The following is an 18305-nucleotide window of genomic DNA, read 5'->3' as shown; positions in this document are numbered from 1 at the left end:
TTGCATGCTCAGTAAAAGTTTGGTCTCCTAAATAGGCATAATGAACAAATATTTACAAAATTGTTCGAGAAAGTTTCCCTTAAAAAACTTATCATCTTTGAAAAATAACAGAAATGTTCTACTAAGGAATGTTGAAATACAACAATTTGAATTTTAAAGTCATTTATTTTGTTGAAAATATGTTCTTGTTTTAAACAAACAAAAAAGCTAAGATTTTAACTTGTCCCTATGAAGAGCTTAAGCAATACACTAAGTCATATTTAGAAGCAAAAAAAATGATGGCAGTAACTCAACTAAGAAGGTCTAATAACCTAGAAGTTCAGATAAAATTAAGAGCCTGTGTTCGTCTCTTCTGTGACAAAATATTTCCTTAATTCAGGAAAAAAAAGAATCTAGCATCTGATTTAAGTACAGAAAGCCAAAATATTCTTTTTGTCAGTGCTCTGTTTAAACATATCAGTCAAGGAATTGATAAACTGTACTTCTAATAATTGGGTCGGTAAACACTTATAACTTAAAAATGATATTTTAATTCCATGGTTGAAAATGGCACTCCATCAAAGTAAAACCAGTCATTTTAAACAGATACCAAAAGTATACAGGAGTAAAAATAAACCTCTTTTGGTCAATTCATCCAATTGGCTGTATAAATCTATTTTCAACAGCTAAAAGTATTTCAAGTTGCTAAAAGCTCATCTGATTAAAGTACTATACTTAAGGAAAACAAAAAGCTAGTTTAGAGGCCATGTCCTAGACAATAAAAAATTTTAGACAGACTGACGGATAGCTGTCTTGAAAAAAAGAGCAGAGAGAAGTTACCACCCACCCCCACCCTCCAGAGGGTACCCATACACATTCCAACGTCAAGATTCAATCAATTTCCAAATAATTTATACTCTGTCTCAACCAGTGTTTCTCCACCTTTTTTCATTATTACTCCATTAAGGAGCTGTTTTTAGCCCTTTTAATCCTAGTCAACACCCTATTAAATTGAAATACCACTGATATAATGCACATCTGCTTATATATTGTATGTATATCCATGTTTTATACATAGAAAGAATAAGATTTTTGCCACCAAGCACAAATTTTCACCAAGAACACAGTCTAAGCAATGAAAGGTTTACAGTATTAAAACTTTTTTTAAAAGAATAAGTGGAGAGAAGAAATGATGTATTTTAGCACTTAGTTATGTAGATTACTTCCAAAATAGTTCAACTACTTAGCTGTATCAAAATTAACTTTTCCTGAAGTAGGTACTATTCTCACCTATAGGTAGTCCTTGCCTTGCCTGGGAGGTAGTGTGGGACCATAAAAATGGCAATCAAAGCAATCTTAATAATTAATGGGGAAAATTATTATTGTTCTGTGACCTTGAAAAAAATCTGTCAAAATATTAAAAAGTGTCAGTTATAAACGTAAAAGAAAATGAAAAAATTGTAAAAAAGTATTTACTTAGTACACTGTAATTTATATTAGAAACACTGAGAATTAAAGTGTTATTTCATTATAAAAAACTAATCAGGAGCAATAGTACTTGCCTTTTTGTCAAATAATTTATGGTACTGGGTAAGCATCTTTTCTATACCACTGCAAGTTGTCAGACTCCTTTAAGTTTAGATTAGCTTCCACCATTTCATCGTTTGTGCTTTCAATGTTGTGAAATACCTCTGTAATTTCCTTTAATGTGAAGTTTGTTACCATCACTTCCTCTGGGACATGTTCCTCCTTTTCTCATTTATGATGATAAGTTTGCCTTCACTGAGTTCCTCTAGCTGCATATCTAGAGGCTCTAGAATAGCAGCAGTGTCAACATTCCCATGATCAGTGATTTCTTCTACAACTCTATTTATGTTCAAGTCACACTTCTAGCATTATCATTTTCATTTCTTCACTGCACTTTCATCTTTGTTGGCCAATTCTGATTATCCACTTTGTAAAATGTCACATGGGTGGCAGGAGTCAACACAACTCTGTGCTTGGCTGTCTGAGCAAACTGAGTAACAGATGTGCAGTGACCAATCACTAGCAGAATTTGAGAGAAGTAACGTGATTGATCACTGATCTTGAAGCACATCTGTTACTTGCATAGTGATTTGTGGACTTAAGAGCTAGCAAGGAAGTTTGTACTTCATGTGAATACTCACAATTAATATACCATGGTGACTGAAATTTGAACTGTGCTGTTAGGGAACTGGCTTATTTAACTAAATCACTGTCATTGAAATTTGTGGACCTGGGAATTGTGCAAATTGAGGACTGCCTATACACTGCTTGTTTACATTGACCCAGACAGGCTTGAAGCTGACTGCTGAGTAATAAATAGTTCATCAAACTTTACATCAAATAATTTATCTTAAAGCACCCTAAAAGCAACATTAGTGCACACTGAGTGCATGTTTGTCACTTGGCAATCAACTTTAAAAGGTACCTTAGAATTTTAGAAATAGAGAAAGGAACTTTAAAGATCCCGTAATTTGATACCACAAATTATCCAGCATGTTTGTTATGAATTATTTCTCCTCCTTCGATTTCAATTTGCTCATATAGCCACTTGCGATCACAGCGGCATTCGGCACCACATTTGGTAGAACCGCAGGCAGGACAAGCATAGAAACATCCTAAGCAGTCTTCATCGAGGCAGTCACACAGGTCCATTCCACTGAAAATCAGGAGACCCTGGCTATCATAGACCTTACTCTTCGCTGGGATCACTTGTCTGTAACACAAAACACAAGGTGTGTTACACCTCACAAATATATTACTTCTGAATATTTAGTTGAAAACAGTTAATGAAAAAAACTTAAGGAGATAAAATGTTTTGAATTAGGGATGAAACCCCGCCAAATTGATACATGGCTTACCTGACTCAAAGCTACTCTACAATTAATAGCTAATGAGCTCCTTGCGAGAAGAAGAGACCTCACTGTAAAGTGTTGAAACATATCCAAAGGAATGGACAAGAACTGTGTCTGAAAACAATAATTGTTAAAACTATTTACCCCTTCCTTGCCAAAAAAAAAAAAAGGCTAGGTAGTAGTGGTACATTTTATTAGCAACCAATCTATCTACTGCTTTGTGAACACAGATTTTTATCACAGTATACTATCCAATTATTTTTTATATTGCAATTAATCTGTTTCTTGTTCTTTAATGGACTCTAGCAAATCTGGCCTAAAAACACTTACATGATTCAATGGAAAACCTTCACAGATGGAATAAATAGCCTATGTAGAAAATAATTCTGAATGATTACACTAACATTTGTCAATTTGCATTTTAGAAATGCTCGGTTTAAAAAGTCATATTCTAAACAGTTTAGTTTTCTTGTTCATTCTATTGACTGTACTGTAACTTTCTATTTTAGACATGTAAAAAATAAAAAGTAACCTTGTATTCTCATAAAATTTATTTTTTAGCTGCCACCTATAGAGCAGACATACTGATTATATATTAGTGCTTTCAAACAAGTGAATTATTTTAGCTATAAGAAGTATAAGGTTTCCCTGGTGGCGCAGTGGTTAAGAATCCACCTGCCAATGCAAGGGACACGGGTTCGAGCCCTGGTCCGGGAAGATCTCACATGCCACGGAGCAACTAAGCCCATGCGCCACAACTACTGAGCCTGTGCTCTAGAGCCCGCGAGCCACAACTACTGAGTCTGCATGCCACAACTACAGAAGCCCATGTGCCTAGAGCCCGTGCTCTGCAACGAGAAGCCACTGCAATGAGAAACCCGCACACCACAACGAAGAGTAGCCCCCGCTCGCCGCAACTAGAGAAAGCCTGCGCACTGCAAAGAAGACCCAACGCAGCCAAAAACAAAACAAAAAGAGAAGTATAATGAGTTTAAATTATTTTAATTATTGTGCCAAAAATGTTATCTTGTTCACTTCATTGATACTTTCTTAGAAGTAAATTTTAAGAGTGGAAGGGGATGCCTTAATTTTCTATGAGGCCCTTGGAGGTTCTTACTAATTCCAGATTATCGAATTTAAAATATCTAACCAGAAACATTCAAAACTTAAGAGAAAGATAGGAAAACAATACAGATGTGAAGCAAGTTAACATATACCTTAAATAACACATAGCCTACCTGTCTGAACCAGCAGCTGCATTTTTTGTAAGCCTTCTTTTTTCTCTTTTACCAGTTTCTGGAGCAAATTCAGTTTGCTTTCCTGGGTTTGCAAATTGTAATGACCTCAGAGCTTTAGCAGTTCTTCCCTGAATAAAGGTAAACAAATTATCAACTCAAATCTTAATATCAGACCATACATAAATATTTCACTTAATGTTAATCTAGATTATTCTTTAGCTTGGAAAACAGTCTGGAACTCACAAAAAAGAAAGAAAGAGGGTTTTAGTGCCCAAGTGCAACAAAATTTATGTGGCCCATGGTCCGGGACCATATTCAAAGTTTACTGGTTAACTTATTTATGATATTTTCATTATCTAATTTTAGCCTCTGGCATATTAGGAGGAGAGGAGGACAGGCACAGTGAAAATGGCAATGGCTACTGCCAACATGGGAGAGAAGGCAGAAAAACTGCCGTATAACCCACAGCACACAGAACAGCCTCCTAGTAATGATCTTGAGTCCTTAGGAAAAGGTTCGATTACATACATTTTTAAAGCTGAGAAGTAATAAAGTTTCAAGTTCTGTAACAGTATTATAATCCTTTTAAAAAAATTTGGTAAAACAAAATTTTGATGGTTAAGGGTTTAATTTCATTATCTGGGGGGAAAAAAGGTTTATGTGATACATTCCACATGAACAATAGATAAATGAAGTGGAGAAGACATCTAAAGTGACAGCAGCAAGTACCTAGTATAAACTGCAAGATAACATTGGGTCCTGGAGATATGCCTTTGAGGGGATAACGAAGGAAAAGCACTACATGTAATTTAAAATTTTAATTTGGTTTATTAATATAATGAAAAGGAGAAAATTGAGAAAAATATGCCAGCAGAAAGAATTATAAATTGCTTATAAATAGAAAATTTGAGAAGTGCTCCTTTGACGTACCTGTCCTTGTTCTGCACCAGAGACAGCTTTATGAAATCTTAAGTTGTTCTGATACGGTTAAATAATTTAAAGGTAACATGTGACTAAGGAAGAGAGTTATAAAATAATTAATACTTACAATGTAAAAATGTATGCTTTTTGACAGTAGGGAGTCCTAAAATTAGTCTTGACCATACCAAGTAAGAATTGAGAGCTAGAAGCAAAGGAAATTCACAAGCATCTTAAAATCCCAAACAAGAATGGGATAGTGCCAAAGCAGAAAGAAAGGCTGAAATAAGAAACAATTATTTCAAGTCACTTCTGAAGTTCCTTTTAAAGCAGTTTTCAAGTCCTTCAAAAAAAAGGGGACTTCATCCTGCTACATTTCAGACCCTTGCTGGCTGGCATATCCTACTGAGTTACTTTGGTATCAGAAAAGGAGCTAGGATGGTTAAGTCCTGGCTGTGCCAGAATGTCCTAGCACTAGGAGCTATGGCTTGAAAGTCTTGGGAATATTATGTTATTCTTTTCCTAAGCTAACTTTCTTTACCAAACAATCTGGGTTTACACAAATATTTAGAAACACCATTTATTTTCACCTCCCCAACTTTATATTCACTGCCTGCTAGTTAGTATACAGTCGTCCCTTGGTATCTGAGGGGGATTGGTTCCAAGGTCCGCTGTGGATACCAAAATGCTAGGATGTTCAAGTCCCACAGTTGGCCCTCTGCAACTTTGGATTCAACCAACCACAGATTGTATAGTACTGTATTGACTGAAAAAAATCCACATATAAGTGGACCTGCACAGTTCAAACCTGTGTTGTTCAAAGCTCAACTGTAATAAATAGTGATATAAATGTGATTTCCTTATAATTATAACCCCACATTGTAGAAGTAACGGAGAAAAAATGACTATACATACATCTGAATCAGGTTTTTTTCTCTGCCGGTCTTCAGAATCAACATCCACACTTCCATTGATTATCTGTGTACATTTTGGACAAAGTTTCCAACCAGGTACAAGCTGCCTTCCAAATTTTGCACTCAGAAAAGTGGCATCATCTAAATCAATTACATGTAAATTTTTTTTGGCTAGTTTTTTGTGTATGTTAAATGGGTCACAACATGACTTCTGCAAATCCTCAAATCTGTCGATGTAAATTTTTGCATGATGGAAGCAAATTGTATTGTTCCCAGAAAGTGTCATTCCAGTTCTAAGTTGAAGTAAAAGCATGTCATTTGATGACAATTCTTGCAAAGTCTTGAAACCTGTATGACGAGTATAGTAGGTTTTATGACACTCATTTGTGGTACGAAGCTGGACTCCAACTGAACATGGATCCATCATTTTTGATTCTAGCAAATTTCCTCTTTTTGATTTTTGTCTAGCAGATCACCCTAGAGAAAACATTAAAGAGAGACAGATTTGTGCTGCAAAATTTTTATCTCGGAACTGAGAAAGCATTTGATAAAATTCAGTATCTGCCTAATAGAAAGAAAACTCTTAGCAAGCAAGGAATAGAAAGACATTTACCAAGAGCCTACAAAAACATTATTATATTTAATTATAAAACATGAGAAGCATTCTCTGTAAAGTTAGAACTACACAAGAATACTTGTATCACAGTTTCCATTTAACACCATATTAAAAGGTATTAAAAGGTATTCAATATAAAGATTGAAGAGGAAGAAATAAGAAATATTACTCAAAGATATGAATATCTAAATGGAAAATACAAGATGTTCAATGGACAAACTATTAGAACCAGAAAGATAATTCAGCAAGTATGCTGGAAACAAAAACATTACAAAGATATCTTACAAGATATATAAATCTTACAAAAGATATGTAAGACTTTTATGGAGAAAACGAACAAACAGAAAGACAAATGACACCTTAAATAAATGTAGAAATTAATCATGGCAAGTGTGACTATAGTAAATATGTCAATTTTCTAGGAATTTATCTATAAATTCAATATGATTCCAATCAAAATTTCACCAGGTATTCCACAACTCCCCCACCCCCTGGAATTTAGCAAGCTGGTCTATATGGAAGAGTAAAGGTTCAAGAAAGCCAAGGTAATCTTGAAGGAAAACAAAACAAGAAATTTATTTACTATAAAGCTATTATAATTAAAAGTGTGTGGTATCAGTATACTATAGACAAATAGATCCATGAAAAGATGAGGGCTTGGTGTATGACATGTGGTATTACAAATCAATAGGTATAACACATTAATGGGAGAAAGATTTAATTAAAGATGCTTGGACAACTGGCTAACCATATGGAAAAAGACAGACTAAAATCTTTTTCTCACAAACAAAAATCAATTCCAGATGTTATTATAAAATAAAACTTGAAAAGAAAAACTGTAAAAATGTTTATAAGAAAACATAGAAGATTTTGTGACACTGGGGTAGAGAAGAATTTCTCAAACAAGAAAGGACATATCAAAGAAAAAGATGGACACGTTTGATTTTATGTCCAAATTAAACATTTCTATATAACTCTAAGGAAGGGAAAAGAAGCCACACTGGAAAGGTGTTGTTGGGATTATTATTCCAAATATACAAAAAAAACCCCGACTTCTACAAATCAATTAGAAAATGACCACCTATTAGTAAATGAAACAAATATTCACAGGCAATTCACAGAGGAAGAGAACAAAACAGCCAACAAATGCAGGCGTTTAACCTCATAGTTATCCGGAGAATGAAAATGAAATACCACTTCTCAAACATTTGTTTGGCAAGATTTAAAAAATCTGGTAACATAGTGAAGGCAAAAATGTGGGCAATTCTTACATGCTCCTTATACCTTGTAGGAATGTAAACTGCTGCAACTGCTTTAGAGTTTTTGGTAATTTCTTGCAAAACTGAAGAAGTCCACATCCCAGGGCCTTGCATTTTCAGCTCTAGGTGTCTGTGCCAGAGAAATGTATGTCCCATGTGAGCATAGGACTTTGCGCATGATACATACAAAGTCTTTCAGCATTCATTGCTTTTGACAGTGAAAAATTGGAAATAACCCAATGGTAAAGGGTGAGAAATTGTAGGTTACTCAACAGGGACTGCTACAGGACAGTTAAAAATAAACTACATGAATTAAATGAGTCAATTTGAATAAATTTCAAAGATAATCATAAGTGAAAAAGCTGCAAAAGGACATATATCACGTAAAATTTTACATATACAATAGTATGCATTGTTCCTGGATAAGAACTTGAATATATGCTAAAATATACATTAAGAATAATAGATACCAAGTCTGTGGTATATATACTTCTAAAGAGGAAGGACTTTTTTTTTTTTTTTTTTAAAGAGAGATTTGTAGAAGAAAAGGCTTGGTGGTATCTACACAAGTTTTTCATTATTTTCTGTGCTCTGTTTGAAATTTTTCATAACTAAATATTTTTCAAAGCAAATGCAAAAATTTAGTTGAATTCTTAAGACAAGTTTTAACAAATACAAGTCACTAGCAAAAAACTGTTGTTGAAAATAGATGTGAATCACTGAAATCCGGGCAGTGGCAGGGTACTGAAAAAGTCAAGGATCCGGAAATCTTGCAAGTGTTTTTATAAGCTTTGCTCCACATTAAAAAAAGGGTTAGAAAGCTTAGATACTTTCTGATATGTTTTCTGCAGAGGGAAACTGTAATCAGTAAAGCCATATACAAAGAAAAGATTAGTCTCATGTAATAAAAAACGGTGAGTAAATATACATTTCTATGTCTTAAGTTAAAATACAAAATTTTAAAAATTAAAAAACAGAATTTATGGGGGATGAGTAGAGGTCGAGAGTGGGCTGAGCCTGGGAGAAGACACTGGCGCGCCCCTGAAGGCGGGCACCCCCCCAGATTTGCACCACAGGTGCCTCTCTTGCCTCTCTTGCCTCACCTTGGTCTGGCCCTGGTTGGGAAATGCAGTGTTACCTGAAATACCTGGACATGAGGGCTGGCCAGACACGGTCCCCACTGCCACCCCTCCCAAAAAACCCCAGAATTTAAAGTGTTTGAACATTTTAACTTAAAAATTTTAAAAGCTGATTAAAACAGAGAATATTTTAAATTCAATTTTAACCAACTTTTAAAATTTAATTACCAAGTATAGGTTCCAATCACATCAGATGAAACTGCTTGTATAAATCTAATTAATTGTTTTCTTTTAACAGATAAGTGGGTTAAGATAAATTAAGGACTGGAAAAGAAGAAGCCAGAGATACGGTTATAAAACACCACCACCAAACTATGTTGTATTAAACTTCAGCAGATAGTGTCACAAATCTGGCTCTGACCTTCCTTAACAGTCAACAGGAAGGAAATTTGATCAACTATCCCCACAGCACATTATGGAAACTGCTAACGCTTAATGTCTTATTCATGTCACAGATTCTTTATCTTTGTAGGTAACTATCACCAATTTGTAGCCACTAATGTATAATATGATTTTTTGAACGTAAAACTATTTCTTAGCATTCAAGAAGTTGGGCTATATCCTGATCATATTTGATAGGAAAAGCATCTTGTGACTTGGAAATTTTATTTTAGAAATTCTATCTGTCCATGGCAATAAAACATTTTTACCCGTTAGGGAGTTTTTTTTTTTCTTTGCTACTAGGGGCTTCTATTCCTTTATTTTCCTTTAATCTTGGCTAAATTATGATGTCATTCACAAGAGTTTATCAGTAGACTCAAGTTGTACCAGTGAGGTTGAATCCTTATTTCTAAGTGATCTGACGCTCTTGGAAATTTGGAAATATGATTAACTCCTATTAAATTAATTTTTCTGGTAAGTATTTGCTTGGACATCTTCCACAATTGCATAAATTCTTTTATTAACCTTAAACCACTAAGAATCTAGACTCTTAGTTGGAGAGCATACAGCGGAATTTGTTTTTCTTTCAAGTTAGCCATAACCCTACCAGTCTTTGAAAACATCCCCTTCTGGGTAAACAGTGGTTTCTAACCATTTTGAACTCTTGCGTACTTTTGAGTACATAATGGAGGAACACTTGAAGGAATTAAATTGCTGCACAATTCCGCTATTTTCTAAGAAGCCATCTCTCAGGTATCACTGTTAGGGTAGAACTATTTACTATTGGAGTTGCCAGATAAAATACAGGATGCTCAGTTAAATTTGAATTTTTGATAATGTATAAATAATTTTAATTATATCCCAAATATTGCTAAAAAGTAATTTGTTGTTTGTCTGAAATTCAAATTTAATTGGGCATCCTGTATTTTTATTTGCTAAGTCTGGTGGCCTCATTTACCATGCCTTTTTTTTTTTTTTTTGGCATATTCCAGTAAGTAGAGATCTCTTTGGTGCCAGCTTCACATTATCTTCCACCTCTTATTTGCTGCTAAAAGAAAACTGAACTACTTATGAACAAATTACAGGACCTGCTCAGTTAAAAATTGAAGTGCCCCATCTGACAGAAGACAAATCACTAGTTGCAGTACAAAATATATTTTACACATTGCTTAAAGCTCAATGGCATATTGATACCACTAACTTGAGTGAAACCGTCACGGTAAAAGTGTACACACCTGTGTCAAAGCAGTTTTACGTTCAAGCATTGCTTTAAAAAAAAAAAAAAGTCAGGTTAGCTCAAGGAACACAAAATTTCAGGCAGTGATCTTCGGTGGTTACTGCCTGCCTTCTAAAACCTATACCCCTCTGGTTGCTCCTCCCCTGTTGTATCTCCCAGTGTCCTCATTTCTGTTCTCTTCTCTGAAGCTAAAGTTCTGCTATAGAGTTTTTTGGATCTGTTTCCTAGCAACTGTTTCTTTTGCTCATTTTGGCCTGTGCTCTGGCAATGTGGCCCAGAGTTAGTATTTTTTTTTCTTCAAGTGATAGTCTAGTAGCTTCATGTTGCTCCCTTCACCTGCAGTATGGTGCCATGTTCTCCAGTAATGATTATCTAATATCTTCCTCAATTAATAGTCAGAAATACATTACTATTTACTGTCCATGAACTATTGAATAGTACTAGCATCAGCTGGGAACTTATTATTGAATAGAAAAGAGAAATCTCAGGAAAGCCCCACACTCACTGAATCAGAATTGCATTTAAAAAGGAAATCCCCAGGTGATATGTAAGCACAGTACAGTTTGAGATGCACTGCTTTAGATAATTCAATTAAAAACATTAACCAAGCATCTTCTATATTTATAGAGTATATCAAAAAAGAATAAGAAACAGACACACACAGACATGTACTTGCCTTCCAGGAAGTCCGACACTTAGGGAAGATTATTTGAGGGGGGGAGGGGGAGTTGGAAATTTCATAAACTAGGTATAGAAAGAAATACCTGCTTCAGTGGAAAACTGCACTGCTGAAGAGTACAACCTTCAGGGTTTTCACATTCCCATTACATGAGAGCTCTGAGTCTTTCATTGCCTTTGAGCTATTTTACAGCTGACAACTGTACAAAACTAACAGCAATGCAAAACAACTCTTGTCTATATTCTTGTAAATTCTGTCTGGTAGAGATACAATTGACGCCTCTGGCCCACTGTAGAAGAAGACAGTTTTGCCTCTATTTGCTCATTTATTTCAATATTCCTGATCAATAAATGTGTCTGTTCTTTTGATTGTCATTTGAACTGATTATATAACATCTTACCAGTCCCCTCATTAATAAGGTAAACAAAAACCATGTGTTGCTAATTTTATATCTGTGTGACAGTCATGATTTTACTTCCTTCTCCCTTTTTTTGTGGGAAATTATATTTTAAACATAGGAAAAAATTAATTTGCTCCAGCCAAGTCACTTTGACGGAATGAAAAAAAAATCCAGCTTCTTATAGGTTAAGATGAAAACCATGTAACAAACAAAAAGCCCCAAATGTGTTCATTTAGACCTGAGTAATTTAGATTTGTTTTCCACTCCCCCCACCGCCTCAGGAAAATGTCACTGATACAAATGAGACTGGTCTTTAAGTGCTTTCAAACTACACATAGTGATGAAGGATTTTTTAATTCCTGAATGTCAATGAGTATCCTAAGGCCTTCCTGTATAAATGTTTCAATGAATTTTATTTGTACACTTAATTATTTTCCACTTCAAATAGTAAAATGCCTTTTTAACAAGTCAAATTTTACCTGAGACCTGTGCTCCTGGTTCTTGAATAGCCACGGTTAAAGAAACCCTCCTACTCCTCTCCATATGGCTTCCATAAGACTCAAGAACATCCCCTTGTTTACCTATGACCAGGACAAAGGACCTCCAAATTCCCATTGTCTCATTTATAAATTTATGAATAATTAGCTGAACTGCTTGTTGAAAATGATCAATTGGAACAAAATGCTTGTTAACCATATTTTAAGTTTCTCTCCTTCCCCTAGGTCCCTGAACTTTGGCCTACCCTCAGCCAGAGCCAGCAAAGGACCCCTCCAGAGAATAGGCTGGCCTCAGGGCAAAACAATCTGGGATCTACAATCAGACCAAGCAGTTCTGTTTTAGCTTTGTTTACTTATCCCTTGAGAAGCTGGTAAATATTTTGGTCAGAGAATTCTCTCCACTGCTATAATCCCTTTTCCCCTGTTGCAATAACCCTTCCAATAAAGTCTCTCCTTACTAACTCTGGATTTTATTATTTGACACTTTCTTTTAAAAGTTCTGCATTTTCAATTTTCTCTTGCCTTAGAATTGCCAATACTTTCCTTCAGTACCTAAATAGAGTATGTTTTGTGATTCTAAGATTAACTTCCAATATTTTTATAGCACTCCCAGAAGAGTCGAGAGAGAATGAAATAAATATAGATTTATTAGACCCCTTCTTCTATACCTTAGGTAGTAAACACAAGCATTTGCTCCTCATATATCTGAACACTGACAAGTTAGGGAATAAGCCTTTTTAAAAAATTGAGGTATTACCTTACATAACATTATATTAGTTTCAGGTATACAATGTAATGATACAATATTTGTGTATATTGCAAAATGATCACCACAATAAGTCTAGTTAACAACTGTCACCACAGTTATAAATGTTTCTTTTCTGTGATGTGAACTGTTAAGATTTACTCCCTCAGCAACTTTCAAATATGCAGTACAGTATTATTAACTAGTTATCATGTTGGATGTTACATCCCCATTACTTATTTACAACTGGAAGTTTGTACCTTTTGACCCCCTTTTCACCCATTTTGCCCACCCTAACCCCCTGACAATGGCAATTACCAATCCGTTCTCTTTATCTATGAGTTCATTTTTTAAACATTATATTTTAAAATTATTTGTTTTTTATAGATTCCATGGAATAAGTTTTAAACACTATCTCTTGCTATTCATTACCCAACTCTAAGGTAGGTAGGGTGGATGCACTGAAGAAGCTGAGTGACCTCAAACAAGGCCACGATAGTAGCAAGTTTCCCTAATAACACAAGTTCTAGGACATGATCACAGGCCTCCTATAGGAGTTAGTCAAAGCAGAACCACAACCATCACTTCCACTAACAAAACAAAAGCAGAGGGAGATAGTGGTGCTTGGTTACCACTCTTCAAGTTAGTGGGAAAAAGAGCATTAAGAGGAAATTTAACGAAAAAAAAAATTACTGAATTTTTAGGTCAATTTTTAAGAGTCTTTCCCTTTCAGGAAAAATGACTTGTTTTTTCAGTATAGGGGTCTTACAATTTATAAGGCATTTCCCCATTTACCTTTTATTTAATTAAAAAAAAAATAACTTCACCCCTACTTTGCAAATCAGCAGTTTCAGTCCTAGGCGTGCACCTGCCCGCGCGTGCACCCCCCCCCCACACACCCCCCCCCCCCACACACACACCACACACACACACAAGTCATGCCTCTGGCAACTGATAACTTTCTGTGCCCATTATCTTCAAATACTAACTACCTACAGGACACTTGAATGGGTACTAACAGAAGGGTTAAATGGCCAAGTGGGATAGTCTTAAACCTCAAGAAGACCCAGGCCCCGTAAGAAAGATAAAGTGAACTTAAAACAAAAATATGGTCCATAGTATTATTTAAAATAAAATATTTGGGAGGTTCCAGTCAAAGAAGGTAGTATAGGAAGACCCTGAACTCATCTCTTCCCACGGACACGCTGAATTTGTACCTACATACAGATCCATTCCTGCCAAAGTAGAACTGAGGGCTGCAGAACAAGTGATAGAGGGACGACACAGGGGATGGGTAAAAGAGATGGAGGCATGGTATCAATGGGAACCCCAACCCTGACGAGGACCTTCAGTAGGGAGGGATATCACTGAGGGGTCTGTACGCAGACTTGCCCACCCTAGAGCAGAGCAAAGAAGCAACTGTTTAAAGGGCACCTACGCTCTAGATGAAGGAAATCCATTTACTAACCCTTAAGTGTCCGCCAAATGGGCAGAGAACTGCTGAAACTGTCTCCGTGGTCCAAGGTGCCAGAAAGTGCCATTTTTTGAGTGTTCCCCTTACACCTTAATAGTGTGGACAGAATCACGGTCCAGGTACTCTTACTGGCCTGCCAAGGCTGCCCCAGCATGTCCCAGGCCCACCCCACCCCCCAGCTCCAGTTGTCCTGCCAAGGTGGTCTGAGCATGGCAAGCCCTGGGACCACATCCCTCCCCTGCTCCACTCATGCCTGCTCCAGCTCCAGTCACCCCACTAGGGTGGTCCCAATGTGAACATGCTCCAGGACACACTGGCCCACACCTGCTCCAGGTCCAACCAGCCTGACAAAGCTGCCTGGCACACACGGTCCATACAGAGGACACTCCTACACAAAGCCATGCCTTCCAGACTTGGAGAGGTAGATGTTTCACCTAATTAATACGAAAACAGAGTTAAACAAAAGGAGGAGACAGAGAAATATGTTCCAAAAAAAAAAGAAAAAAGAACAAGATAAAAGTCCAGGAAAAAACCCTAAGGAAATAGAGATAAGTAATTTACCTGATAAAGAGTTCAAAGTAATGGTCATAAAGATGCTTAACAAACTTGGGAGAAAAATGGAGGAACACACTGAGAACTTAAGAGTTAGGATAGGATATAAAAGAACCGAACAGAGATGAAGAATACAATAACTGAAATGAAAAATATACTGGGTCAACAATCTAGAAGACAGAATAGTGGAAGTCATCCAAGCAGAAAAGCAAAAAGCAAAAAATTTAAAAGAGTTTAAGGGACCTCAGAGACAACATCAAGCATACTAACATTTGCATTATAGGAGAAGAGAAAAAGAAAACATATTTGAAGAAGTAACGGCTGAAAACTTCCCTAACCTGGGGAAAGAAACAGATATCCAGGTCCAAGAAGCACAGCGAGTTCCAAACAACATAAACCTAAAGACACACCAAGACAAACTATAATTAAATCAGCAAAAGTCAAAGATAGAGAATTTCAAAGACAGAAAGAGAAAAACAACTAATCACATACAAAAGAACCCTCACAAAAGAACCCTCAAAAGACTATCAGCCGGTTTTTCAGCAGAAACTTTGCATGATATATTTAAAGTGCAGAAAGGAAAAAACCTGCAACCAAGTACTCTACCTGGCAAAGTTATCATTCAGAATTGAAGGAGAGATAAAGAGTTTCCCAGACAAGCAAAAACTAAAGAAGTTCATCATCACTAAACCAGTCTTACAAGAAATGTTAAAGATCTTCCTTGAGTAGAAGAGGCCATAACAAGAAATAAGGAAATATATGAAAAAAAAAACTGCACTGGTGAAGGCAAATTTATAGTCAAGGCAGTGCATCAGCTGCTTAAAAACAGGTATGAAAGTTAAAAAACAAAGGTAGTAAAATCAACTATAACTACAATTAAGTATTTAAGAGATACACAAAATAAAAAGATGTAAAATATGACATCAAAAACATAAAACATGGGGGAGGGGGAGAGTAAAATGTGCTTTTAGAGCATTCAAACTTACACAAGAATTAGGTTAAAATAAACTGATATATATATATATATATATATGTCAATATACATGAATCTCATGGTAACCAAAAACCTATAACAGATACACAAAAAAGAAAGAGAAAGGAAGCAAACATAACACTGAAAAAAAAAAATCATCAAACCATGAGGGGAGAGACCAAAAGAAGAAAAGAACAGAGAAGAACCACAAAAACAACCAGGAACAATCAACAAAATGGCAATAAGTACATACCTATCAATAATCACTTTAAATGTAAATAGACTAAATGCTCCAATCAAAAGACATAGGCTGGATGAATGGATTAAAACAATAAGACCCATCTATATACTGCCTACTGCTCACATTTGGCACAATTCAGCAAACCCTTCAGGTCTCCAAACTCCATTTGTGATGTCTCTCTTTTCCTATGGTCCTTAACCGTCAAAGAGAACAGAATCCCTTGATTTCAACAACTGAAAGATTGTTTCCAGACTAAGATGTATGAGCAAAGCTCTCTTTATTCTACCTGAATTCTGGATGTGGTCAACATTGTCAAACAGTACTTAATACTATACTTAAACTGTCAAATAGTTGGGTAAATGATTGTGACACTGAACTGTAAGCTATTCTGTTGAAAACACTTTCACCTCTTCCTAGAAAACAAAGTCTGGACTCTTTAGCATGGCATTACTTGTTCAAACGTCACATACCCCAGGTCAAAATAGTCTACTAGCAAAGTTTTTTTATATTTTATGTCTTCATATTGTCTCTTTGCTTGGAAAGCCAGGCAATGCTAACTAATCCTTCAAGACAGTGCCAGCGTCTTCACCTTTCTGCTGTGCCTTACCCAAATACTATTGTTATAGGTCCTTCTTCCTCTGTGTTTGAAACTTTTACTCTTACTTTTCAGCTGTTGGAAGACAGGAGCTATATGGTGTTATTTTCTCTATCACTCAAGGCAAAAGAGTAAGGAACTTCAGGGACTTCCCTTTTCATAGCACTCATCACAGGCGTTCTTCTTTGTTAGTTTTTCCCATTATGCATTACGCTCCGTGAGGGCAAGGAATCACCAGGGTCCTGTTACAGCTGTAGCTTCTCTAACTAGCACAATATTGGCACTTAGTAGATAACATCTTTCGAATGAATACATGTTCCTAAACTGCCAGAATCTCACACAAAGAACGCTGAATCTGCCCAAATCAATGTGACTAGGTGCTCAGGATCCTGCAATTATTCCCACCTCAACCCTGTGCTCATATGCATAACGCCCCTACTTCACGGCTGTATCAGAATATTGCAAGCCACCAGATACATCATATGAGCCTCTACCATGTTCACGGTACGGGAATGGAAGAAAGAAGACTATTTATTCGGCATCCGGCCTCAACCAAACAGCTAGGGCTGGGAGGGCTCCGATTTAAAAAATAAAAACCAAATAGCAGAGATATAAGCTGTGGATGGGGCTCTAGGCCACAAAGCTCTCCTCTAAATAAGACAAGCCTAAGTCAAAATTAGCAGGGCTCCAGGTCTCCCTAAGAGAGGCGACGACCCGTGGGGTCAACAGATGCGGCGGTAGAAACCGTGTTGGGCCTTGACACAAGGGGCCGCAGATGAAGCGGAGGAAGCGGGGAACGCTGCAGGGTGGCAGGCTGGCGGAGGCCTCAGCTAGCAGCTGAAAATCCCCCTCACTCCCCCTCACGTGTCCGACCTGCTTCCCCTCCTCTCCTGGGGACCTCCATCACCTGGCCCGGGCCCTCCTCCCACCCAGGGATCGTTCTCCACGCCCCCGATCCTCCCCAAAGCCTCCCGCAGCCCTTCCCACCTTTAGCGGGAGCGCTCCACCGCCGGGGTCCGGGCCACACCCGCAACGTCTCAGCTGGGCCTCGGCCGCCGGCTTCTCGCCCCTTCCCGGCGCTACCAGCGAGAGGGCGGCGAGCCAGGCTAGAGAGTCTCAGCGCGACCATAAAGAGAGGCCTGGGAGAAGCCTAGAGGGGAACGGAGTTTGGCGCCCCCGCCTCCGGGGCGGAAAGGGCGGGGCGGCGTGAATTGGCGAATGAATCAAGGTGAGGCAATGGTTGCTTCAGAGGCTGACTGGATTTTTTTTTTTTTTTTTTTTTTTTCTTCTGTTCTTGGGCGTTAGGGAATTGGGCGGTGTCTGGGGCCACCTTTTACAAGATGCAAGTTTGGCTAACTTGGGTTGTGTTCGCGAATCTCTACGCCTGTGCGTGATGCCACATTCTTGCACCCCAACCCTCCTAATCCCTGGAGAAGTGAATGAGTTAAGAAGACCTTCAGAAGAGACCCTTTATTTAGGGTCTCAAGTTTTGATTTCTTTCACTCAAGCGAAATATATTCCAAAATGCATCTCCTTTATTATAAATTATAAGAATAGCTATGTTTATTACTTTGAGTAGAGTGTAGGCA

At 37.1% G+C, this 18305-nt stretch overlaps 1 protein-coding gene across 1 annotated transcript; it reads right to left on the bottom strand.

Moving 5' to 3' along the window:
• Positions 1-212: 212 nt before the first annotated feature.
• ARL14EP (ADP ribosylation factor like GTPase 14 effector protein) lies at positions 213-17792 on the bottom strand. The gene is made up of 4 exons (XM_061203197.1): positions 17704-17792; positions 5930-6405; positions 4097-4224; positions 213-2719 (listed from the first exon to the last, which is right to left on the bottom strand). The coding sequence occupies exons 2-4, from the start codon at positions 6353-6355 to the stop codon at positions 2491-2493; spliced, it is 783 nt and encodes a 260-aa protein (XP_061059180.1). The 5' UTR covers positions 6356-6405; positions 17704-17792; the 3' UTR covers positions 213-2490.
• Between the last annotated feature and the right edge of the window lie 513 nt (positions 17793-18305).

The sequence above is a fragment of the Eubalaena glacialis genome, chromosome 10, assembly GCF_028564815.1.
Source record: "Eubalaena glacialis isolate mEubGla1 chromosome 10, mEubGla1.1.hap2.+ XY, whole genome shotgun sequence".
NCBI classification, from domain to species: Eukaryota; Metazoa; Chordata; class Mammalia; order Artiodactyla; family Balaenidae; genus Eubalaena; species Eubalaena glacialis.
The sequence above is the reverse complement of the archived record's forward strand: the minus strand, read 5'-3'. Positions and strand labels throughout refer to the sequence as shown.

Coding starts and splice junctions, on each gene's coding strand:
- ARL14EP (XM_061203197.1), bottom strand. CDS start 6,355: ATGATGGATCCATGTTCAGTTGGAGTCCAGCTTCGTACCACAAATGAG. Junction 4,225..5,929: donor GAAAAAAACCTGATTCAGAT/GTATGTATAGTC, acceptor ACCTTTATTCAG/GGAAGAACTGCTAAAGCTCT. Junction 2,720..4,096: donor GCAGCTGCTGGTTCAGACAG/GTAGGCTATGTG, acceptor TTTGTGTTACAG/ACAAGTGATCCCAGCGAAGA.